The 26,714-nt window shown below is 42.8% G+C and overlaps 1 protein-coding gene across 5 annotated transcripts in view; it reads left to right on the forward strand.

Annotated features, from left to right (window-relative positions):
• Positions 1 to 26,714, forward strand: part of Rbm33 (RNA binding motif protein 33) — an 85,829-nt gene that overhangs the window by 24,121 nt on the left and 34,994 nt on the right. For all 5 annotated transcript variants that reach the window (XM_042677117.1, XM_042677118.1, XM_042677120.1 and 2 more), the window contains 4 exons: positions 10,902 to 11,073; positions 16,769 to 16,977; positions 19,166 to 19,448; positions 24,101 to 24,159. In XM_042677117.1, the coding sequence (XP_042533051.1) occupies positions 10,902 to 11,073; positions 16,769 to 16,977; positions 19,166 to 19,448; positions 24,101 to 24,159 (723 nt within the window). The remainder of the gene's footprint in view (positions 1 to 10,901; positions 11,074 to 16,768; positions 16,978 to 19,165; positions 19,449 to 24,100; positions 24,160 to 26,714) is intronic.

Genomic DNA, 26,714 nt, shown 5'->3' on the forward strand with positions numbered 1-26,714 from the left:
TATGTATGTATGTTAGTGTCCCTGTCCCTGACCTTTTTTGCTCTAAGGCTAGTGCTCAGCCACTTGAACTATACAGCTCCACTTCCAGATTTTTCCTTGTTTAATTGGAGATGAAGAGTCTCAAGGACTTTCCTGCCTGGCTAGCTTTGAGCTGTGGTGCTCAGATCTTAACCTCCTGAGTAGCTAGGATTATAGGCTTGAGCCACCAGCACCTGGCTTCTTGTTGGTTTTCTTAAAAAGATGTCCTTATTAGTGTTTATTTCTCAGTAATTTTCCGTAATGTGGTTTCTCTGATCTCGAGAGATCACCAAGGCTGATATTTACTGGCTTCGCATTTATTTGGTGTGTTACATGGAGACCCAGTGGGCTCTTTCCTAATGCACCAGGAGCACATGTGCTGGTACAAACAGAACTGGTTCCTGGGTGTACCCCCTTCTTCCCTCCCATAGCTACATTTGAGCTATTTGAAATAACTTGAGAGTTAGAAAAAAAACAATAATACACAAGGGACTCTGTAGGAAAATTTGTGTATCCCAGGAACCCCAGCAAAGCTAAAGGAGATGCTTTAAAAGCTTAAGAAGACAGGCACAAGCAGGCCTGGTTCCCCGACGACTTCTGTAGCATGAAGCTCAGACCAGTCTAGTCAAACCCTGTAAGGAGTGACTAGGTGAAAGAAAATTAACCCTGTGAAAGGAAGGAGCGTAGCCGACAGGACTCATTCCCAGAGAAATACAAGGCCTTTGGTGCCCATTAATTTAGTTCTTTTTATTAGTATTGCTGTATTAAGGTTTTTATCTTTATTTCCCTCCCTGTTCTCTTAAATTTTGTTTGTAGTGTATTTTGGAGTGGGGAAATATTTTATGAATTTCAATCTTCAAATGGTCTCTGGAGATGTGCATAAACTTTTGTGTTGTAAAGTATGTTAACAAGCTTTACGTTGCCTGGTGCCTCCTGGAAGTGACAGCCCATGGCTTGTACATCTAGATAACTTGAAATTTAGTTTTGGGAATGTATTTATTAAACTGTTAAAAATACAAATGGCTACTTGTCTTCCAGTTTTCAGTGCCTTCTGGGAGTGGGGAAAGGGAAGAGAGAAAAAAGACTGAGGGAAGTTGCAGCAGGTACACACACTAAGGGAGGGGAGGAAGGAAATGACAGGCATACATGCTAGGGGAGGAGAGGAAGGAAGTGTCAGGCACACATACTAGGGAAGAAGAGGAAGGAAGGGGTCTTTGGAGGAACATGAGTAAACAGACAACTTTTTCTTAAGTGAAAGCATAACGCACTAATAGGCATAACATTTCAGACAGATTGAGAAAAGATTCCTCTTTTGGGGAAAAGAGATTTCTGTTTAAAGCAATGTGAAATCTCAGATTAAAGATTTCAGCATTAACCTTCATGTACATATAATCACCCTTCCCCCAACCTTAAGTATGTTGGGAGAAAGCATTTTAATCATTAAGCCATTAGGCTTACTGAGATAGAAAACCAAATATTAGGTTTTGTTTTTGTTTTTTTGGGGGGGGTCCGGTCGTGGGGCCTGAACTCTGGGCCTGGGCGCTGTCCCTCAGCCCTTCAGCTCAAGGCTAGTGCTCTACCACTTGAGCCACAGCACCACTTCCAGCTTTTTTCTTTTTGCTTATGTGGTACTGAGGAATCGAACCCAGGGCCTCATGCATGCAAGGCAAGCGCTCTACCACTGAGCCACCTTCCCAGCCCCCAAATATTAGTTTTATATCCCACTAGTGTCAAAAGATGCCTGAAGGCATTTGGGATCTGCTATTGGCCTCAGCATTAATCAGGTAGGTAATCAGGCTTGGTTCTCAGACTTAAGTAATAAGTTCCAGGCCTCGTTCTTGTTGGTGGATTGCAGGAAGATTGAAAGGGTCTAAGGTCACCCTTTTGGGTGTTTCAGAGTTCTCACATACCACTCATAGACCTCACAAATTAAACCTCAGTCTTGCGCTCTTCCTGTTAACAGGGCAAGCTAGAGATAAGTGTTTTAGTAAGGTGACAACATGTTCAACTAAAATTGGGAGTTTGGGTGTTGATTAGTAATATCTAGATTTTTGGTGTTAGGAGTTTTAAGCCATATGGAAAAAATGTGATCTGATCATAAACAAGTGATCTTAAACACTGTAATCAGAGTTAAACAAATAACTGATGTAGGGAAACAGTTGCATACAAGCCTGAGAATGAATATTTTAGTACACAAAACTAATAAGTTAATATTCAGTACATTGTATATTCAGTATATTTGGATACGTGCTATGAAAGAAGGGCAGATAATATGAGGATTCAAAAGTAGAATAGGCAAATGAGCTTATAAAAATATATTCAGTGAAATAAAAATTGAAGCAAAATGTGTGGAATATGTAAATCTCTCCCCCCCCCCCATAAGCTAGAACCTGGATAAAGATTAAAAAAAAAAAATCAGCAGTAGATGATAGGATTAGTCTTAACTATTATATAGGATTTTCTGACTTAAAATTTTTTTTGTTTTTGACAAGGAGAAAGTGACAGTGTTGTTAATTGTTTTTGCAAATAAAAAGTAATCTATGTAAATAAAAGTATTTTGTCTTCTAAATTATGAAGAAGCAAGAAGATGTGGATAGTTCCATAATTTGATGCTCTTATTTGCAAGGCAATTAGAGGCTGTGTTGGACTCTTGTGACTTCTAGTTGCTGTCACCTCTTACATGGAATCTCCTGAGTGTTCAGTAGACAATTGAAAAAGCTAAATGTACAATAAGCCAAATCAACGTTGCATATTTTTATACCATTTGCTAAGAAATACGTTATTTGCTTTAAAAATGTATGCCTTTAAAGTTTAGTAATTAAAAGTAGTCTTAAAAGTTTAATATTTTACCCTTTTTTATTATTGGTTTCAATTTAGCTTGTATGTGTTGCTTGTTTTAGGGTTTCCTGCAGAATTTCTGTATTGCTCATTGTGGGTAGCATGTCTAATGGTTTTATTGTAAGTATGTGATGTACTAGTCTTTTTCTGTAGCAACAGATAATTTGGGCATATATTCTTCAAGTAAGTAGAATCATTGCATTGTTAACCTAAAAGATAGTTTTGGAGGATTTTAGGTGCTAAAAAGTTGATATCACCTACTGTTTCAGTGCATTTACAAGCTTTGGTTTTGGGGTGCTATTGAGTCATAGTATTAAGTCTGAATAAATTATATCCTTTTCAGGTTTTTTTTTGTTTGTTTGTTTTGGGCTTGAATTCAGGCCTCGTTGCTGTCCCTTAACTATTTTGTTCAAGGTTAGCGCTCTACCATTTGAGCCACAGTCCCCCTCTGGCTTTTTGGTGGTTATTTGTAGGTAAGTTTCTCACGGATTTAGCTCTTTGGCTGGCTTGAAACCATCGTCTCAGCCTCCTGAGTAGCTAGGATTATGGGCCTGAGCCCTGGCCTCAATAGCCACACATTCCTGCTTTTTGATTTTCCTAGTTCTTTGGCTTGTTTTCTCTTTCTTGCTTGCTTTCTGTTAGTATTGGGATTTGAGTTCCAGGCCATCTGCTTGCTAGGCTGGCACTCTATTACCTCCGCTAAGCCTCCAGGCCTGTTTTTTTCTTTTTTCTTTTTTCCTGTTTATTTTTGAGATATTGTCTCTTGAACTTCCCTGCCCATGTGGCTTTGAATTTTGATCCTTCTTAACTGTTTTGAGTAGCTGTATTACAGGTGTGAGCTACCAGCACCTGCCTGGCTCCTTCTCTTAAATTAGATGTCTGCAGTATTGAGTAACAGTACCCTTTGTATTCTGTTATCAGTAGCAGCAGTGCACGGCTCTGTCTTGACTCAGACAGAAGGAGGAATTAAGTTGCAGTTTTCACTTGACTCCAGTGTAGTAGGAGTTGTAAAGGTCCAATGTTTGAATCTGAATTTGAGCCAAAAAAAGTGAATTAATTTTAATTGAAAAACCTATTTTAGATGGTTTATTTTATGTAATGTGTTTGCTTGGTTAATGCACAGAAACCACTATATTTAAAACAAAGTGGAAAATAACTGTAAAGATCATCCTTTCTAATTATATAGCTGCATTAGTGCTAGTTGTGCTGTTTTATTGTGTGTGTAAATTAGGCTTGCTAATTCAGAAAGTTTTGGCATATATAATGAAAAAAAAAGTGGTTTTACACTACCATTTAAAATACTTTAAAATTGTAATAGTTTACATTCAGGAATCAATTGTTTTTTTTTATCTCGGGCACAGTAGATTTTGGTGCTTTGCATGTATCCAGATTACCATCTAGAATTTCATATGAATGAAATCATGTGTCTCATGTCTTGCTAAACTTGTTTCTGAAGTTCAAGTAATTACATCTATCAGTTTATTCCATTTATGGATATATCTTACTAATACATTTTCTTGATATTAGATATTTGGGATATTTATACTATTTTTTGCTACTGTGATATTACTCATCTTTTTGTGGTTATATTTTTTGTGGAATCACTAAGACAAGGTATATGTTTGGTTTTATGAGAAACTGCCAAAAAGTTTTCCAAAGTGATTGTATTTTTTTTTAACCTCCTCCCCATATTGTAGGAGAGTCTTCATTGTTCCTGTTATTTGATGATGTCACTCTTCATTTAGTCCTAAGGAGTGGTCACTGTGGTAGAAGGTTGTCTTTATAATCTGGATATCAAATTATTGACCAATAATGTGGTGTATTAATACTTTCTGTAAACCTGTGGGTTGTGTGTTCATTTTCTCAAATTTATCTTCTTTTGAGTAAACAATTTTAATTTTTCTGAAGATAAAGTAAGTTTGTTACCTAAGGAAAATTTCCTCATCCTAAGATTATAAAGTTTCATTCTGATGTAGTTTGGAAGGTTTATTTTTGCCTAGCTTTAGTTCAGGAGTTTAGGATTCGGTCTGCTTCAGCTGGATATGAGATAACATTGTTTCTACACGCTTACCTGATGGTTTCACCACGACTTGGTATGTACGCAGACTTCCTTTCCTAGGTGAGTGGCTTAGTGCTTGTGGACTTTATGCTTCTGCCTTTTTCTAGTCTTTGTTTCTGTTTCTTTGATTCACATTTATGTCTGTATTATAGTCTTGACTAGTGTATCCTGGCATCAGGTAGTATTAACCCACTAATACTGTTCAAGATTATTTTGGCTATTCTTGGTCAGATTTTCCATATACATTCTAGAATGTATCTGGTAGTATCTACTAAAGTCTGGCTGTGGTTTTTAACTAGATAGCATTTAATCTTTTGATAAAATGAGGAAGATTAACATAATCTCCGTGATGTCTGTTAATACGGACCATTTAAATTCTTTACAATCTTAAGCCTTTTGTTTTATTATTTTTCTTTTGCCTTATTTTGTAGGTATTTAGCATAATAGAAACATTGAGTGCAGAAGATCTTGATGTTAGGGGAAGATGCTTGGTAATTGATCAGTCATTACGTATGCTATTAGAAGTTGTGTGTTCAGATTGGATGAAGTTGTTTTATTTTTCCTTTTTCTCATTTGCTTCAAGTTTTTAAAAAATCAGAAATGAGTGATTTTGTTGATACATACCTTTTCTATATCCTTTATCTTATTACTGTGGATTAGTTTCGCTTCTTAAGACTATAACCATAACTGCACTTCACCGGTTTTCCCGTGAGTGTTCTTATGGGATCCAGTTCCAGGTGCCATTGTTGTCATGTGTCCCCTTTGTTCCCTGTGGTATGGGTGTGTCAGCTTTTTCTTTGTGTTTCATTACCTTAACACTCTGAAGTGTGAGCCAGGTATCTGGTAGAATATCTTGCAGTGTGGGTCTTAGGATTTGACTGAAGTTAGGGCTCATGAAGAGTAGGTACTGCAGAGCTGACATTCTCTTTTCTTAGGTTTGTAGCAGTAGGCACAGGGTAGCATCTAGGACGTCACTGTGGGATACAGAGATGACTTTACCGGTGGTAGCTGCATCTTCATCACTTGGACAAGCCCGAGTCCGCCACTGCATCCTTTTTCTTTTCTTTTTCCTTTTCTCCTTTTCTTCTTTTCTTTTTTCTTCTTCCCCTTATCTACTTGGAGGCAGTTCTGGGCAACCCTTCAAAGTAAGGGGGAAGACTGGGAACTTAAACTTCAGTTTTTGGAGAAGGAAAAGGATCATCTTCATAGATTTGCAGTTCTTTCCTAGATAAGACCTGTCACTTACCAGGTGTCAGTAGTTCACACCTATAATCCCAACTACGTGGGATGCTAAGATCTGGATGGTTATGGTTTGAGGCCAGCCTGGGCAGAAAAGTTCACCACTCTTTTTTTTTCTTTTTTTTTAATTGTGAAAATACTGTACAGAGGGGTTACAATTACATGGGAGAGATAACGAGTACATTTTTTATCAAGCATTGTAGCTTCCTCCTTTGTTTCCCCTTCCCATCCCTTCCCATCCTCCCCCCCGCCCCCCAAAGTTCACCACTCTTATCTCCAAAATAACCAGTACAGCAGCAGGGCTAGAGGCTCAAGTGGTAGAGTGCAAGCTTAGCAAGCGTGAGGTCTTGAATTCGAACTCCAGCATCTCCAAGAAAGAGAGGGGAAAGTTTTGAATGTTAGATCAAGCTTGTGTTTATATGAATTCTAATTGGTTTTGATGTATTATCTTATTTTCTATTTTGCTGAATTCCATGTGCTTTTCTAACATTTTAATTTTATTGAAAACTGCACTGAACACTAAATGCCTACCTTTACAATAAACAAATACAATAACAATAACTCACATTAAGATGCAAAATACTTTTTTTTTTTTGGTCGGTCGTGGGGCTTGAACTCTGGGCCTGGGTGCTGTCCCTCAGCTCTTCAGCTCTAGGCGAGCGCTCTACCACTTGAGCTACAGCGCCACTTCCGGTTTTCTGGTGGTTTATTGGGGATAGGAATCTCACGGTCTCTCCTGCCCGGGCTGGCTTTGAACCACGATCCTCAGATCTCAGCCTCCTGAGGAGCTAGGATTACAGGCGTGAGCCACCAGCGCCTGGCTTTGCAAAATACTTCTGATAGCTACTATTCTTCTGTTTGGGATAGTTTATAATTTTGTCATAGAACCAAGAATGTATCATATTGTACAAAGGTTCAAAATAGGCCATCTTTTAAAACAAAAAGGCAATGATTCACAAGACTATGAATAGAAGATGTAAATAATTGATGAGAATTTAATATGATTTGTAAAAAATCAATCACATTTAATAACACTTCACATGTTTAAAATAACTTATCAGTGTCTAAAAAAGTGGGTTGGTTCATAGATAGTCTGACAAGTAACCATAAAAAGTTTCCTGAGACCTAAAGGAATGCTTATAGTTCAAAGACTTTGTACTCAATAAACAGCTGAAGATCTGAAACTGAGAAAGTATTTTTGAGTTAAAAACAGCTTATGAAACTTAATATTTTTCTTTTTTGCCTCATCAGAGGTAATTAGTGAACTTACAACCCACCTTCCTGCGCAGTATGTAGTGGTGAAAGAGACACTTCTGCTCAGAACTAGAGTTATAAGGTGGGGACATTTTTTTCTCGCCTTTTTGTGCTGGGCTCATTAAACTCAGGGTCTGGTCGCTGTCTCTGGGCTTTTGTGCTCAAGACTATTGCTCTACCACTTGAGCCACAGTTCCACTTCGATGTTTTTGGTGGTTAATTGAAGATAAGAATGTCAAGATTTTCCTGCACAGGCTGGCTTTGAACTATTGATTCTTGAAGCTCAGCCTCTGAGATGCTAAGATTACAGGCCTGATCACTGGCACCTAGCTCAGTATTTTTTATTTTGGTGGAAATTATTTTTGGAACTCATGATGCAACAATTCTAGAGCAAGATGCTCAGGACCTGCTGTGACCAAAACATTGATGGAAGAGAGGTCTCTACTTGTGATTTCAGGCACAGATGAAAATGTAACACATAGTAACAGAAGTTAGTGTGTGGTAGTTCTTGTCCTAGACTTTTAATGCTTTCATAAGCAGACCACACCTTCAGTTTTCTAGCTCTTCTAACCTTGACACTGCAACATCAATAATGTGTATGTCCGAGATCAATGAAAAAGACTCAAACTCTTTCTCTTGGTTTATCCATATTTCCTCTCTTGGTCCCAAGTTTATCTGAGTGACTACTTCTCATCACTCTCTGCTCGTGCTCATTGGGGTTCTTCTGATTACCTCTGTGTGTTTGTGGCCTGTTTGGGAGGGGCAGGGCATGACTCACTGGGATGCCTACAAGGCCAGTGCTTCTGGGGGCTGCAGGGACTCCTCGGGACACCTGCATGTGGGTGGCACCTGGGACCTCCTTATGGATCAGATCGCTTGCTGTTCCATTACCAGGGAGCTGATGTGATTAAAACAAACAAAGCTCTTTGTTTACCAAGTTTTTTAAGCTTTCTGGGATTGACCCGTGACTGCTCAGCTGGTCTCCATGGCAGCTGCCTCCCTCCTCTCTCATGAGGTTGGTTCACCACTCTGGGCCATGTCGCGAGTACAGATGAAATTTGGTGGATCTTTCAGTGGACCCTGAACAAAGCTAAAGTGTCCTTCATGAATGACAAAAGCTACCCCTCAAATCCCACCCTTTTTGGGGCCTGGGCTAAGGCTTCCTCCTAAATTCATCAGGAATGCCTCTTGCTTCATCTGTTTGAGGCAAGTTGCTAGTAGAGTGGTGGTTATGTTTGTTGAGTTTGATATCCAGGGTTACATAGTCACTGATAGAGAAGGTCTGTAGGGTGTAGACCCTCTCATGTCCAGAGACTGTTCTGTCTCGTCCGGCAAGTAGGGATCATAAAATGCATTGTTGAATGCGAATACCTGGCCCCATGGTACTGAAGCTGACAAGGCCTCTCCCCACGAGTTTGGTCTTCTGAGGCTGCCCCTCATATCTGCCCCCAGTCTGTACTTGTGGAGTCTGGTAAGCAATGTTTTGTTGTTCACAGTGAGGACTAGGCAGATGGTCGGAGCCCTGTTGTACAGCTGCATAGGGAGGCTTGTAGCAGCGTGGCGTCTGTGTTGTCCTGGCCACTGTGGATCTGCAAGGTCACTCAAAGGGCCTTGAATGTTTCCATGTTTTCCTTGGTGAAGTTATGGTTTGGTGTATCATGGCACCCACAACCTGTTCAGTACCTTCTTTTGGATTTCCTGAGCAGACGGTTGCACAAGGCCCCAGCGCCCTGCTTCTTCAGGATGGACTTTTCCTTGGTGCAGTCTATGCCATCTAGCCCAAGTGCCACTACAGAGCTGAGGTGCTGGGGCCATTCAAGCTCTAGAGGACACACACCTTTACAAATTCTGTCTAGTCACTGCTTTTGGATTTGTTTGTAAAGTCTTGGAGCTGCAAACACAATTACTTGAATTTCCAGGATGGCTGTAATAGTCTCTTTGCTTTGACAATGGTAATTTTTCTCCTCTGTGGCCTTACTATTCTGTGTCATCTATAGTCCTGAGCATTGGTTCCCCTGAGAACTTGTGAGAAATGCAGAATTTCAGGTTCCACCCTAGGACTGCCCACATCAGAATCTGCTTTGAACATTTTAGTGACTGGTATACAGTGATCTGAGGCAGCACTGTCTGTAGCATCTGGAGGTAGCAGAGACTATACTAGAGTCTGGACCTCAACAATGGTCTTAACAGCCACCACACACTCTGATTTCAGATGCCCAGGAAACAAATCAAGATTTCACAACAAGAGTTGGAGATGCTCATGCTCTAGCATTTTCCAGCAGACTGAACCTCAGAGCTGAATGGTAACATTGTAGCTACAAACAAAATTACATAGGCTACAGTGAAATTGGTTTATCCTTTGTCTTTCCCTTTTTAGGCATTTGAGTTCCTGAAGATGTTTCCACTTGTTGTGTTTGTCCTAGAGACTTCATTTGTGGTTTTTCTTTTTACAGTGAAAATATTGAGGAAAGGAAGAATATAGAATGATTGTATTATGGGGTTATTTTAAAATTTATTAGGCACTTATAAATTTCTATTAAAGGTAAATGATATTTTTGAATTATAAATCACAAGGATAGAAAGGCAAATTCTGTTTTCATTAAATTCATGAAGTAGTTAAGGATTAGGTGCATGGCTCAAGTGATTGAACTTGAGCCTAGCAAGTACAAATCCCTGAGTTAAAAAAAAAAGCAACAAAAAATAAAGGAAGCTATACTGAAAAAGTGATTAAAGAATCTCACATTCTGTATGCACCTATCTTCTAGCTGACAAAACTTGGAGGGAAGTTCACAGACTCTCATGCTTGACAGCCAGAATTGTCTAAAGAAGCTAGTTTAGGATGAGATTAGAGGGAATTTTTGTGGCAAACACTGATGTAATGAAATTTGGTTTTAGTGTGAAGAAGTGACATAACATAAGTATTGGTAAGTTAACTCTAGAACTAAATGAAGTGAATAAGGGAAGAGGTGGTGAATGATAAAGACAGACCCTGAAGGGTAGAGCAGCAGCAATCTCGACAGCTGGTTTGGACTGCTTCTTATAAGGGCCAAGAATTGAACTGTGGAGCCCATGTGGCTAGAAGGAATATGCCATCTAACACAGGTTACCATACAGCTCACACTCTAGAAGATTCGTGTTGATCTAACTGGTGTGGAATTCATAAATATTAATTTGGCTTATGTTACATTCAACTTGATGTGCCATGATCTGGATTAGGACTCAGGACCCATAGGAATAGTTGGAAATGACCCTAAGAAGTGTAACAGGAATGTATAGAACATTGGATGTTAACATGACTTTATGCTTTTTCCAACATTAATTCTAATACTTGTGTTTTTTTAGGGTTAGCCTAGCATTTCACATGATCTTATACTAGGACATTTTGAAGCATCTTTACATCTTAAAGCTTAAAACAATTTTAGCATATCTAATATTAAATGAGTGAATATGAACTCAGTATTTTCTCCCTGTTTGCTTTGTATCTGCCATGTAGGGAGGTATGGAAACCCTGGAACTGCAGAAGGATATTAAAGAAGAGTCAGATGAAGAAGATGATGATGATGAAGAATCTGGTCGATTACGTTTTAAAACTGAAAGAAAAGAAGGAACAATTATTAGGCTCTCAGATGTAACTAGAGAGAGGAGGAACATTCCAGAAACTTTGGGTAATGTTTTTGCCTATCTTCCACCTTCCTTCCATCGCATTTCAGATTTCCTAATAGTTTTATTATGGTTGATTATGGTGGATCACACAGGAAAAGAAAATTGACTGTAGGTGACTCCAGGGTGTAAGGTGGTGCTCAGCTGTGATACTGTGGAAGTGGCTGTTTGTCTTGAGTCACAGTGTTTGAGCAAGCTAGTTAAGCTTGCTATGTCTTGATGACTTTCTTCGCAAGTCCATGCTGCTCTCCCTCATCCCGTTAGCTCCAGGCTTGTCCTCCGCCGGCATTGGGATGCTGGGCAGAGACACGAGCCATCCTTGAGACACTTCTCGAGGTTGCCAGGAATCATTCTTGACCAAAACAGTTTTATTTTGTACTTTTATTGTCTCATGGCCATTGCTTTTGGGTGTTCTTCTGTTCTTAGTGTTTAGTGTGGTAACTTGTTTTCTAGAAGTAATCCATTAAATGTTACTGTAGGCAAGCGCTGCTATGGAATATCAGCCACAGCCTGGTGCTCACTAATAGTCATGCCCCACCCCTCTAGGTAAGGTTTGTTCCAGTGTCCTCTCATCCAAGACTTCTCTAGACATTTCTGAAGTTATGATATAAAGTTGTCAGTTGATCTAAACCCAATTTCTTAGCAATAAAACATTTCTTAGAAACTTAGGATGGTTCTGAGAAATTCTATCTAAAGTTGACCGTGAATAAAAGGAGGTAGAGTAAAAGTCCCAAAACATGAGGTGAAAAGAAACTAAAATGCATCAGCAAGAGACATTGGTAACAGCAGAAGAAAGACATGTCAGCTTTGGATCTGAGCAGGGTGAACAAGGGAAAGAGTTCCCATCTATTGGCAGCCCTGGAGGGGAGAGGTGGGGAACATTTTTCTACTTGGTCTTAGGCCCCATTATTTGGCTGTGGCATTGATTACCTGCATTTAAGACCAGAAAAGTGAGCTGAGCTGAGCTCCCATGGGTTGCTATGAGGTCTAAGAATATTGTAATGGTAGCAGTGGGAATCTTTCTTCTCTGGAACCAGCTGGCTATATGGCCTGATTTTGCCTATCATGTCCCTTCTCTCTACGCCACTTCAGTCACCCAGTTAGTGATAATGTCCTTATTTTGAAATGCCCAGCTTGCCTGTGTTGATAATTTTTATTTCATTCCTTCAACTCTTTGTTGTCAGGACCTTTGTTGTGTTTCCTTCTTTTTAGAGCCTCCCTCCCTTCCTCCCCGTCTCCCTCCCTTGTCTCCCCCTCTACCTTTTTGTCAGTTCAGGGGCTTGAACTTGTGTTGTACCATTGGAGCCAGGCCTCCAGGCTGTCTTTTTGCTAGTTAATTGAAGATGTAGTATGTCAGACTTTTCTACCTGGACTGGCTTTGAACCTTACTCCTCCAGGTTGTAGCTTCCTGTGTGCGTGGCCAGCTTTATAGGTGTGAGCCACTGGCACACAGCATATACTTTTTTTTTTATTCAAAGCAGTTGCCTTAAATCTTTTCTTGTATTCGAGGCACCCGACAGCTTTAAGTTATACTGCTTTTTTAAACATTAGGAAATGACTTTAACTGAATGTGGGTAGTGTGTAGTTCATTTGCTAGATGATAGGGCAAGATCCTTACTGCTTCCGTTACAATATTCTTAGCCCTCATAGCAACCCATGGGAGCTCGGCTCAGCTCACTTTTCTGGTCTTAAATGCAGGTAATCAATGCCACAGCCAAATAATGGGGCCTAAGACCAAGTAGAAAAATGTTCCCCACCTCTCCCCTCCAGGGCTGCCAATAGATGGGAACTCTTTCCCTTGTTCACCCTGCTCAGATCCAAAGCTGACAAGTCTTTCTTCTGCTGTTACCAATGTCTCTTGCTGATGCATTTTAGTTTCTTTTCACCTCATGTTTTGGGACTTTTACTCTACCTCCTTTTATTCACGGTCAACTTTAGATAGAATTTCTCAGAACCATCCTAAGTTTCTAAGAAATGTTTTATTGCTAAGAAATTGGGTTTAGATCAACTGACAACTTTATATCATAACTTCAGAAACGTCTGGGTAAGTCTTAGATGAGAAAATGGAGGAGGAGGAAACTGAATGGGAAAGGGAAAGAGAACTTGTAGCCATCTTCATAAACTAACTGTTTAGTGAAGTACCATGTGAAGAAGAGCAGCTTTCTGTGTTGACTTGTTACAGTATCTGCCTGAAGACTCTATCTTGTCCTTAGAGACAGATGTTCATGTTTTACACTTTCGTGTATACTTGTGATGAGAAGCTTAGTGTTTGGAAACACACTTTTTCCTGTAACCACAAGCTAGGATTAGTCCTAATGCCCAGAAATAAGAAGGTCTGGTTGTGCACTGGTAGTTCACGCCTTAATCCTAGCTACTCAGGAGGCTGAGATTTAAGGATCAGGGTTCAGAGCCAGAGGGGGCCGTTAAATCTGTGAGACTCTTATCTCCAATTAACCACCAGTAAACCAGAAGTGGTGCTTTGGCTCAGACAGCACCCAGGCCCTGAGTTCAAGCTTCACAGAACTATTAGCACCTCCTCAAAATTAGACTACTTCATACTGAGGACGAGGCACAGGAGTTGATAAGTCGAAATTTGCATAAACTATCTTCTAATGATAGAAGTCAGTCTCAGGATTTGTACAGAGATAAGTAATTTACTTAGTTGTATAATGCTGTTTACTTTCTTTGGTACTGAGATTAAAACATCTTGCTATGGGAATACTATTTTGTCTCATGATTTTTTGGTTTCTGGTGGTATTATAATTTGAATTCAGGGCCTCTGACTGGCTAACCTGGCGTGGTATCTCAGAGCCAATGAAAGAAACAGCCAGTCCTGTTTCACTTGCCATTTTCAGGGTAAACTTGCCTGTATGTACGTAAGCCACATAGGGCTTCCTATTCATAGGTGTGTTCCACCATATCTAGCTTTTCTGTGATGGAGATAAAGTCTTATGGACCCTTCTGCCCAGACTGGCCAAGAATCTGATACTGACAATCTCAGCCTCCCTTGTTGTTTGACAGGCCTGTTGTCACTGCTCCAGGCTGTGGGTTGAGAAGGGGCTCTCATGAACTTTCTGCCCAAGCTGGCCTCAAGCCACAATTCTTCCCTTTTTGTTTTACCAAGTAGCTATAATTACCAGTGAGCTTGGCAATATGTTTTTTTTTTTTTTTTTTTTTAATTTTTGTATATGGGCCTGAGCAGTTCCCCTGAGCTCTTCAGCTCAAGGTGAGTGCTCTACCACTTGAGCCACAGGACCACTTCCAGCTTTTTCTGGTGGTTAATTGGAGATAAGAGTCTCACAAACTTTCCTGCCCGGACTGGCTCTGAACCATGATCTTGAGAGCTCAGCCTCCTGAGTAGCTAGGATTATAGGTGTGAGCCACTGGTGCCTGGCTATCGTTTTTAATATTTTGATTTAAAAAACCAGTTTTCTTTTTTTTGGGGGGGGAGATAATAGCATTGGTTAATATTGAGAACATTCTGTGTTTAAAATGAATGAAAGCTCTGATCCTAAAAAGGTTATATGTGAAGTGAGTTATTTTCAAAATCTAGAGGGGAGTTTTGGTTATCTTTAGTCTATTCAGATACAGTGTCCTATAGATTGGCATGTGACAGTCCTGACCATTAAGGAACTTAATGCACAATTTTTGACTTGTAGTTTTGAGTTTGGATTAGTTGAATTTGGGAGTTTCATCTAGATTAGGAACTTGAATGGTTAATTTTTTCCTTAACCAGGTTTCTGGAAATTCAACCCTAGAGAAAAAAGATGTGAGTGGCTATTTTCTCAATTTTCCCAAGAACAGTGCATGACCTCATATTCAGATGAATTAGGTTATCACATACAAAAGATGGTGTAAGTGGTAGCAAGTGGTAGTTTTCTCATGGAACCCAGTGGAGCAGGGTGGCAAGAACATGTATATGTTAGGGATATATTACTTTGAATGCAGGTGGGATGTCATTGACCAGTTTCCCTGCTGCATGAGCCCTGAAGTTCAGAGCTGTCACTTGGGAAGTCGACCTCACATGGTCTTTGAAAGCAGGATGAGCTAGAAGGGCAAGGCTGCATGTATGTTACTTTTTTATTTACCATCTGTGAGTAGACATTCAAATTCTGTGTTAATGCTAAGATGAACATGTATTATGTTAAATTGTTTTTTCTTGCTTTAGCCAAAGAACCTGCTTTCAACATCTGCTCAGTGTTCTTTTGAACTAATCCTTAATTTAGTTTTAGCAGAGTATGTGGAAAAAGATTTTCACTTCGCGCCAAACCATTAAAGATTGGTAGTGCCAGCAATTACATTTGGCGCTTGTGTTTACAAGATACAAAATAATTGTTTGGTTTAGTTAACCTTTTTTTTTTTTAAAACAACAAATTCTAGATTGTGATTTGCTAGGTTTTTTTTTTGTTTTTAGTTTTTGCCAAACAGAATATGCCATTCATTAGTCATTCCTTTCCAACAACTATATGATTATCTGTGTATATATATATATTCTTACTGTATAAGGAAGAGGCTATACAGTATAAAATGTTGTTATGTTGTGCTATATTTTACTTTTGAATCTGGACATAGTTCAGAAAACACTTAAAGAGAAATTAACATTTCAGTTGAAGTTACAAATGTAATTTCCATCCTGTCATATTTTGGTGACCTTTTATGACAGCTTGTCTCAATTGGAGGAAAGCATTTTTACTTGCTGATTAAAGATGTCATTTGAAACCATTTTATTACTGAGGATAGTGAAATTAATCTTGACATTCAGAACCACTAGAAAAATAATTGCTGATTCACTGCATAAAATGTGTGTGTGAACCAATCATGTAGTAAAGATTAGAATAAAATCAGATTAAATTTTCTTTCACATAGGCTTGCAGTTCATTTGAAGGGGAGGGGAATATCATAGAACAATTTCAAGAAAATGAGGTATAGCTTAGACTTTTCAGAGTTTGGAAAAGGTAACAGAGTGCAGGATAGGAGATAGATTTCTTAAAATTTAATGTGCTGTTGGAGGGCAGGTTTCTTAGTCTAGTGCCTATATTCTTTTGTATTTGAGCATGGGCAAAGAGGTGAGCAGCTGCTCAATGCTCCACAGTTCTTGCATCAGTAAGTTTTTCCTTGTATGGTTTTGCATGAATTTAAGTCAGCATTTTTTTACAGAATGAAATTTTCATATGATTATAAAATTTTGAGGCAAAATAGTTTTAAGTGAGCTTTATATTCTTTAGGGAATTCATGATTTGACTTGAGTGGGTTCATTAATTTTCAAGTTAGAATGATCAGAACTTGTTTTCCAGAGTATTTTTTGCCATTGTATGTAAGAGCTGGGCTGGTACAGGCTTAGGAGAGAGTTCTGACCAGTGTCATTAGCCTAGAGAAGGAGAAATGAGTCCAAAGGACTCAGTTTCCTGAGACAGTCATTAACTCTAATGTTGGCTGTTGTTGATAGTCTCACTAAGCATATCGTTGTGGTCTCAGGTGAAAATACTTTAAAATATAGGTGACACTTGCATTTTGTTGCACAGGAAAGTCTGTTCAACAGATACCACCATTGAGTGTGAGTGGCATGATGGTTTCACACTTGTGAGTTGTGACTGAAGTACCTGCTGCCTAAGCTAATTGTCACACATTTCTTTCCTGTTCTCAAGAATCTAGTGTAGGCTGTTTGAAGATATCTAATATGTATGTATTTTTGTCAAACAGAGCTTTCAGCAGAAGCCAAAGCTGCATTGCTTGAATTTGAAGAACGAGAGAGACAGCATAAACAAGGACGCTATGGTTCCCGGAGAGGAGGAAGACGAGGAGGCTCTCTGATGGGCCGTGGAGTGGGAGACCAGAGGCGAGAGAGCAATGAGAGGGGAAGGATGAAAGACCACAGGCCAGCCCTGCTTCCTACGCAGCCCCCTGTCCTGGTAATTGCTCTGTTTTGATACCTGCAGATTTGAGGGCAGGGAGTGTGCATTTGTGCATAGTGTATTCCAGAGACTTACCCCTTCCTAGCATGAAATTCAAGAGAAGCAATGGAGTAGTGCCTGACAGTGTCTGCTTTGCAGTTTCTGTAGTGCAGTTTCATAGTAGTCTTAGATGTTAAGGCCTCCGGTGATCGAGCAGTCCCTAAACCCCATCCCTCACCAACTGTCAAGGGAAGAGCTAGCTACCTTCCTGCTGCCTCTCTGTCAGCATGGCCCTGCTCCAGCAGAGCACTGTCTCCTCTCTTGCTGCTAGACAAAGGGTCCTTTTGGGTAGACTCTCTTCTAAAAATGTCCCTTTTCTCCCCCTCCCTCCTCTCCTTTTTCTTTCTCTCCATTCCATATAAGGTAGTGTTATAAAATGTATACAATATATATAGTGTGTATCAGACTAGTAGAGCTCCATCTCCCCACATTCTTACTGTTTTCTTTCTTTTGGAATGAGGGTGAATGCATTTAAAATCTCTGAATAGTTTTGAAATTCCTCTTCTGTTATTTTTTAGGGTTTGCTTTCTTCTCTCTGAGCAGCTTTTTTGCCACCCTCTGCCATCTTTGTATGAATCTCATCCCTTCTTTCCCTCTCTGGTTTCTCTAGAGGAACATTTCCAGCTGCTCTGCCTCTCTACCTGGCTGTTGCACATGCCCTAAGCCTCATTCATTTAAAACCACACAGAGCTGGGTGCAGTATACATGTCTATAATCATAACACCCTAGAAGCTGAGCTAGGAGAATCACAAGTTCATGGCCAGCCTGGATTTACATAGTATTTGAATTTAGCCTTGGCAATATAGCAGGACCCTGTCTCACAAAGGGGGAAAAAGCCAGACATAGTGGTACACACGTTAAAAGTCCAGCTTCTCAGAAAGAGGTGGGAGAATTGAAGTTCAAGAAACAAATGAAAGCAAGAGTATTATCTTAAAGTACTTGCTAGAAGCCCTGTGTTTAATATTCAGTACTGGACTCCATCCCCCCCCCCAAAAAAAAAACCCATTTAGGATCTTTCCTTTAAACTATTATGCTCTTAAATTAGACTATGTGTTACTGTGGGTGTCCCCATGTTGACTGGTGTGCTCTCTAGGACAGTACAAAAGTGAAAAAGATAAGCCAGGTCCTCACAGTCAATGTGCACACCACAGGGTGAGGAATAAGAGGGAGGAGAGCATAGATTCTGGGAGTGGAGAGAATGTCCCCCAGAGCATGATAGCTAGCCAAGGCCACATATGTATAGTCTCAGTTGTACTCATCGTACTTCATCAGATCTTGACCCTTGGTCCATTCACTTTTTACTGTGGCTGGGGTTCTTTAATCTTAGCATAGTCCCTGTCACACAGTTGTGACTGGTGCCAAGACCTCTTCAGCATCCACATGGCAGCTTTCACGTGGAGTCAAAAGCCCTTCTTGTTTTGGCATTATCGAAGGAAAATGGCTTGTTAAACTAGATGGCAGCAAAGAGTATGAGTATACAGCTTCTTTATTGTATTCTAACTTGTGATCTTTGGGCAAATAGGAATGGTATCACTGGATCAGATGGGGTAGTTCTGTTTATAGTTTTTTGAGGAATCTCCAAACAGCTTTCCATGGTGATTACATCAGTTCTCACCCATCAGGAAGAATAGATGGATCAGAGAAACAGATGGATCTGGAAAACAAGTGAAGTAGGTCAGGCTCAGAGAGACAAAGGATGTATGTTTTCTCTCATGTGGAAATTATTTCTAAATTAAAATCGTACATATGGCAGGGCCATATACATGTATACAGAAACAGATTGACTAAAATATACACAGGGGAGGGCTACAATGGTGTAGCTCCTTTGAACAACTGACCTACAGTTTGACAAAATAAATAACAGGAAACTAGAAGACTAGTGGAGAGAGGAAGGGTAGTTACTATAGTCAGTATTCAGAGTACCACGTGAAAATGGAACTGGGTAACTTGAGGGTGCTGGGTGGGGTGGAGACAGTTGAGAGTGGGATGATGACATGGGTCAAGATGCACTGTTCTCACAAACTGACGTGGCTGAATTGAAACCCTTTGTATAGCTCCTTTATACGCTTATAATACATGTGCATCCCTTCCCTTTGCTTTTACGAGTATGGATTTCCATGAATTTCTCTTGTTTTGTGTTTTATAGGCTCACTCTCCGAGGCTAATCCCTCCTCCACAGCCACCTCCACCCCCGCCCCCACCCCCACCCCAGCAGCAGCCAATCAGAAGTCTGTTCCAGCAGCAGCAGCTCCAGCCCCTGCTCCCCCTGCAGCACCCCCACCACCCCTCCCCGCCACAGGGTGTTCACATGCCCCCGCCAATGGAGGCTCCGAGGATGATGCTTGCCCCACCCCCCGTGACCCCGCAGCAGCCCAAGAACATCCACATCAACCCGCACTTCAAAGGCACCGTGGTGACCCCTGTTCAAGGTGTGTGTCTGTCCAGTTGATTGAAGCCCATGGCTTGTGCCTCTGGAGGCTTTGAGGTTGGGCAGGAGCCCTTGGTGGCCAGACTCATTTCAGGCTCAGGTTTGTGAGGAGCCTGGTTGCCTTTCTACCTCCCTTTACTTGGATACATTTTCCCTTACTGTCTTGTCTTGTGGTTGAGAGGACGGTCCCGAGCATGCTCTCAGGGTGAAGCACCCTCCTAGCGGTAGGGGAGAATATGGCCAGTGGCGTGTGTCCCTGTCCTCTGCCCCCTCCTTGGGCTCCCCTTAGTTCCTATCTGCTGGTGCCGAGGAGCCTGGTTGTCTCCGTTATTGTGACCTGATAACTTCTGGTGTTACCATGACAGGAATGGGGTTACTGGAGGTGGGGGCTGTTGAGAAAGCTCCCCTGAAGCATAGTTACCCTGGAGTACAGCTCCCCTGAAACGTATCTCCTCTGTATATGCTTGGATATGCTCTGGATGTGCTCCTGGAGCGCCAGACACGCAGATGTGCTCCAGCCAGGCCGTTTGAGCAGAAGCTTTCTGTCAGTCCCCTGCTTTCTCCTGGCCTGGCAGTCAGTCCATCAAGGGAGTGTAGTAGGAGTGCTCATGGGTTCAGTCCTAGGTGCAGGATGTGAGAGGAGAAGGGAGCAGGTCGGTCAGGAAATCAGAGGAGGACAGCAAGGTAGTGAGATGTCTTCCAGGCAAGACGGTCACAAAAAACAAAACACAAAAAAAAAGCGAGACGACTAGTTTAGTCAGGCCTGTTGCAGCCATCCTCAGGACTTGGCTTGTACTGAGGAGTGACACAGCATTGCATTGGTTTTGTTTGGGAAGGGTCATTTTACTACTACGTTTCAGAATAAGGCTTTGGGGGAAGCAGGGTGAGAGAGGCATGCAGTGGGAAGTGACTGTAGGAGTGGAGGGAGCAGAGGAGAGACCTCTGCTGGCGTGGCAGCCGCAAGAGGGAGGGGCGGCCGGCCTGTGCACTGGATTGATGAGCACACACCAGAGCTGGGGGAGGTGGGAGCAACCCAAGACTGCACCCACCTGTGGGGGCAGTGGCTATTGTAGGTTCACATTTAGAGCCTTGGCCAAAGTGCAGATTTGGGCATCACCAGTGCCTAATAGATCTCAGGTTCTGCAGGCGGGTGTTGATTGGTTGGGAGACCTGAGGTACTTTATGTGAGGGGAGAATCTGGTGGAGGTGCGAGGCAGGAGGACAGTACTGAGGAGATGAGTGCCTGTATTCAGTGGAAGGAAGGTCTTGGCCAGTGACTAGGGGCGCAGGAGGGCAGTGTGCACAGGCCTAACAGTGTTGTCTCCAGCAAAGCTATTGGTGATTGGTGGGAGGGAGTGATTTACTTGACTGAGGGTCTTTATTTCAGATGGGGAGGATCTTACCACACACTGGAGAAAAGACTAGCTAGCATTCATGTAGGTGAGAGGAAAAACATCTTGACAGGCAGTATGCTGAGCAGGGCTGAGCTGGGGCACTCAGTGAGTGTGGCAGACAGCTGCGTGGGGGTCAGTGGATGGGGATATCTTCCATGGTTCTTTGGATGGCCTCACTTTTCTCAGTCAAGCTGGGAGTAGGACATGGAGAGGTCTGAGAGGGAAGTCATGCGGTCGCTCTCCTGGACTGATGACGGTAGTGAGAACGGGCAGCTTCTTTCCTGCTGCCTTCAACCTCCTGTGTCCTAGGTGACCATGAACAGTTGGGTTTACAAAGCAGTGTAGGGGCAAGCCTCGTGGATGATGATACATGACGGCCCCTGTAGGGAGGAGATGGCAAGGGGGGATAATGGACGGTTCAGGTCGGCCCTGAAGACGGGGAGCCAAAGTAGAGAAGCTGTACAGAAAAGCAGGCTGGAGAAAGGACGACAGCCTGAGGGGCAGGGTGCTGGAGATGGTGGAGCAGTCCAGAAGCTGGACTTGCGTGGTATACGAGGAGGGTCAGCTGCTGTGAGACTCCAGGCTGGGGTTGAGAACAGCAGACTGAGTGGGAGGGTGCCCGTCCTGGGTGAGGAGAGAGGGGGTGCCCATCCTGGGTGAGAAGAGGGAGGGTGAGAAGAGAGGGAGGATGCCCGTCCTGGGTGAGAAGAGAGGGAGGGTGCCCGTCCTGGGTGAGGAGAGAGGGAGGGTGCCCGTCCTGGGTGAGAAGAGGGGGGTGCCCGTCCTGGGTGAGAAGAGGGAGGGTGCCCGTCCTGGGTGAGGAGAGGGAGGGTGCCCGTCCTGGGTGAGGAGAGGGAGGGTGCCCGTCCTGGGTGAGGAGAGAGGGAGGGTGCCCGTCCTGGGTGAGAAGAGAGGGAGGGTGCCTGTCCTGGGTGAGAAGAGGGGGGGTGCCCGTCCTGGGTGAGAAGAGGGGGGTGCCCGTCCTGGGTGAGGAGAGGGGGGGGTGAGAAGAGAGGGGGGGTGCCCGTCCTGGGTGAGGAGAGAGGGTGAGGGTGCCCGTCCTGGGTGAGGAGAGAGGGAGGGTGCCCGTCCTGGGTGAGGAGAGAGGGAAGGTGCCCGTCCTGGGTGAGGAGAGAGGGGGTGCCCGTCCTGGGTGAGGAGAGGGGGGGTGCCCGTCCTGGGTGAGAAGGGGAGGGTGCCCGTCCTGGGTGAGAAGGGGAGGGTGCCCGTCCTGGGTGAGAAGACGGAGGGTGCCCGTCCTGGGTGAGAAGAGGGGGGGTGCCCGTCCTGGGTGAGGAGAGAGGGGGGGTGCCCGTCCTGGGTGAGGAGAGGGGGGGGTGAGAAGAGAGGGGGGTGCCCGTCCTGGGTGAGGAGAGAGGGTGAGGGTGCCCGTCCTGGGTGAGGAGAGAGGGTGAGGGTGCCCGTCCTGGGTGAGGAGAGAGGGAGGGTGCCCGTCCTGGGTGAGGAGAGAGGGAGGGTGCCCGTCCTGGGTGAGAAGAGAGGGAGGGTGCCCGTCCTGGGTGAGAAGAGGAGGGGTGCCCGTCCTGGGTGAGGAGAGAGGGGGGGTGCCCGTCCTGGGTGAGGAGAGGGAGGGTGAGAAGAGAGGGGGGTGCCCGTCCTGGGTGAGGAGAGAGGGTGAGGGTGCCCGTCCTGGGTGAGGAGAGAGGGAGGGTGCCCGTCCTGGGTGAGGAGAGAGGGAGGGTGCCCGTCCTGGGTGAGGAGAGAGGGAGGGTGCCCGTCCTGGGTGAGGAGAGAGGGAGGGTGCCCGTCCTGGGTGAGGAGAGGGGGGGGGTGCCCGTCCTGGGTGAGAAGGGGAGGGTGCCCATCCTGGGTGAGAAGGGGAGGGTGCCCATCCTGGGTGAGAAGGGGAGGGTGCCCGTCCTGGGTGAGGAGAAGGGGTGCCCGTCCTGGGTGAGAAGGGGGGAGGGTGCCCGTCCTGGGTGAGGAGAGAGGGAGGGTGCCCGTCCTGGGTGAGAAGGGGGGAGGGTGCCCGTCCTGGGTGAGAAGGGGGGGTGCCCGTCCTGGGTCAGAAGAGGGAGGGTGCCCGTCCTGGGTGAGAAGAGGGGGGGTGCCCGCCCTGGGTGAGGAGAGAGGGAGGGTGCCCATCTTGGGTGAGGAGAGGGGGAGGGTGCCCGTCCTGGGTGAGAAGAGGGGGGGTGCCCGTCCTGGGTGAGAAGAGGGGGGGTGCCCGTCCTGGGTGAGGAGAGGGGGGTGCTCATCTTGGGTGAGAAGAGGGTGGGTGCCCCCAGCTTTTTGTCAGCAGGAAGGTGAAGGGTCTGGGGCTGGTAGCCAGGGCTGCTCTTGGTCATCCTGTGCCTCCAGCAGGTGCAGTAGAGAGGTGGGGAGCGCCTGTGGTGGCTCCCACGCTGACAGGCATAGGGGTCTTGGAGCAGAGGACTGTGGCACTGACAGGCTGGCTGGCCCTGAGAGCAGAAGTTAGCACCATCTTGAGAACATGTGGTCCTTCAGAGGACCATGCCTTTTAGTCTCAGGCCCCTCAGCCCGTGAGATACAGGCAGTGGAGCAGGGTCAGCCCTGCTCGGGCCTGCCCATGTGAGGGAGAGCTTTTCAAAACTGAGGGGGCTTAAGTACATGTCTTGATAAAAACGGCTTGATTCTTCTTGTAGATTGATGACTTCTGTTGGTTTGAAAACAAAGAGTCAAACCATATGTTAGCATCACAGATAGTTTATTTGACCGTCCCCGGCATGGGTGTATGAACCTTTTCCCCAATTGCCAGGGTGTGCTGTTTTTCTTTCTCTGCCTGTTTCCCTCCTCCCCATCTCTCTCTCTCCTACCTCTCTACTCTCTACCTCCTTTCTTTTCTTCCCTCCCTCTTCCTCCCTCCCTCTCTTCCTCCCTTCCTCTCTCCTCCCTTATTCTACTCCCCCTCTCTCATGTGGTTATAGAGAATTAAAATTTGTATATGAGTGTAGGAAAAGTGCCTGGAATTAGTGCTTGGATAACCTGGATACAAGTTTGGAAAATAAACTTAAGTTTTTTATTTTAGAGGAATTTTATCTTTCATTGCAAAATGTTTTAATTCTGACTAGTAATGTTCTATTAAGATTTAAGATTCAGCTTGTGCTATTGTGTACTGAAAAATAATTATTCTCCCTTTCCTTTTATGTAGTTATTAGAAATACTGATGCTTAGATGTGAACCTACTGTATGATTGTGTGTGCATTTGTACTTTGCTGTCCTTTCCAGTGGTGTGGACATGCAGTGATCTGATTGTAATGCAGGTGTTTTCTTGCAGTGCCGTTGCTGCCAGTTCCGAGCCAGCCGAGGCCTGCTGTGGGACCACAGAGATTCCCAGTGAGTAGCAGCTGCTCCTGTCGTAATGAGGAGAGCACATGTTCAATAGGAGATATTAGTAATACTATAGGCAGGAGCCTAGCCAAACACAGTTGTAAGGATGGTAAATACTGACAGTAATCTCTGCAGTGAAAATGTTTGTTAAATAATTAAGGTCATTGGGTTTTTGAGGGTGGAATTAATTTTGTTTAACTGTAAAATTGTTGATCAGGGATCACCTGTGGAGTACCTTTCACCTTAAAGAATATGAATTCTGATTTTGTTATTGTCCAGTGTTAAGTGGAATAAGATGGCTCTTGCCTTAGAAGAGGGGGCATGTGTGTGCAGACATGACAGATACGTGTGTTAGCTATAGGAATAAAAATGAGGTTCCCTGCTTGTAAAAGAACCTTTAGAGTCTTAATGAGCAAATGAAAGTGTCCACTTCAAATTAGATTACAAACAAAGCACATATTCATAATTTTCATCTGTAAATAGAAGAAAAATATCCTTTATGTGGTTATTTAAATACATACATGTGGATTCTTGTTAGATTTGTGGTCTGAATTTATGATTGTATTATAGCAGTGAGTACATGTTCTCTTTAAAACACAATGTGGAGAAAATGGACATTTATATGTAAAGCAGAGAGTTAACTGAGACTCAACAGACTGATTTTCAGGAAATATATAAATGGCCCATTTGACTAATTAACTGTGATAATTTACCAAACTGGTTTAAATGGACCACCTACATGTATAATTATTCCAGTAATTATTCAGAAATACACTCTTTTGGATTTAAGGTTCTGAACATTCTTTAGACGCTTTCTTGATTGTAGCTATTATTTATAAATTATGATAGGGTTTCCAAACCTGGTTCTTGTTGGTCTCGTTCCAATGTTTTTTGTTTTTTTTTTAAGATTATTTTTCTAGTTGCAATGGTTTGTTATTTTTAGTTGCTATTTAATGAGTATCAATTCCTATTTAGGGCACTTGTCTAACCGACAGGGTAACATGATTTTCTTTTATCTTTTTGCAGATTTTTTATTGTGATTGATTATTTCACAGTATTGTGGGATAGTGATGCTTAGTTAAAGTCACACATTCTAACCTTCATGGGGCAAATTGTCTATGGTGGTCTATAAAGTTTATGAGTTTTATGGGCTTTGACAATACAGTTATTTCTTCCACATCGGGTGATCTGTACATTTCTTTCCGTTTGCTTAGTGTCAGCTGTTCCCTCTTTCCTTCTCATTCCCTTCTTCCCATCGCTGCCATTGAGTTCCTTAATTCATTTTGATCAATGTCCAGTGCAGCTGATGGGTCCCACTGTTGTATGTTTTCCCCTGATTCCCTCTAGTTCTGTGTCCTCCTCCTAGTTTCCCTCTGGTGTGCACATATATACCATATATGTGACTAGCAGCATGGGGTCATTTAGTAATGATTTGACCAGATGAGTGGAGGTCCTTTGTTTCTTGAGTCTTGTTTACTTTATTATATCACCTTATGTTTTGGGTTTAACATCCACTGGATAACATGATTTATACTTTAGATGATTTTAGACTTTAGAAATATTTTTTGATGAAGTAGTTGATCCACTTGGTACCAACATTTTGCCAACATTTTCAGCACTTATCCTTTAGGGTTGTGAACATTTTTATTAAACTATTATTAGACTTGTTTTCAAGTTTTATTTACACCATAAGAACAACATTGTATGTGGAAAGCACTTGCAGTTTTTAGAATAAATGTAGAGTAATGCAATTCAGTACTTTCTATTAAAAAAGTGTAGTATTTTTCAGTATAAATGAGGCCTGTGGAGTTTTCAGATAATCTTGTAAACGTGAGTTTAACTCACTCAATTGGGAGGGGGGGGTAGAGGAGTCTAGGAGTATACTTTCTGTGAAACTTTGCATAGGACAGTATTTATGCTCCAAACATGGAGAATCAATTAAAGGGGCATAGACTGTAGAATCAGAAGATCATAACAAACCTTGCTTTGCTCAGTTCTCAGTTTGATGAAAATTGGCACAGAGACTTTCAGACTCGAAGTTTTACATCCCAAGGAAACAGATTCTGGTACAGACTGCCAAGGGTAACTTCACAAATGTTTATTGTAGGGAAGAGGGATGCGGCAGTGCTTCACAGTCAGATTCTGTGTTTGTGTCTGTTTGAATTTTGTTTTCCAGTGTTCTTTGTTTTGTGTACTTACAGTCTAATTGCTCTCTTTTCCACAAAGGCTGTCCTTGGTATTTTTATCATTAATAGGAAGTTATTAAGCCCATTGCTTACCCATAGTTCATGTGTTTGTCTTCCAAGCTATGTTTTTAAAAAGCTTACTTACTAATGTATCACTAAAATGTCAATTATTTTGAATGTTTTGAAATGTTATTTTGAAGTTTTGAAAACTTTGTTTTCCTGACCTGCTATTTTATGGGTAAATTCCAGGATTCACATTGAAATGTTTTTGACCTGTGGTGTTTCAAAATTGATTTAGGCCTTCGATTTTTGCATTGGTTATGTTGGGCAATGCTGGGTTAGAGTTAACTAGTTAAACACCATGTAGTTTGGCTC

Source organism: Dipodomys spectabilis, unplaced genomic scaffold (genome assembly GCF_019054845.1).
Source record: "Dipodomys spectabilis isolate Male_0828 unplaced genomic scaffold, ASM1905484v1 ptg000034l, whole genome shotgun sequence".
Classification (NCBI taxonomy): domain Eukaryota; kingdom Metazoa; phylum Chordata; class Mammalia; order Rodentia; family Heteromyidae; genus Dipodomys; species Dipodomys spectabilis.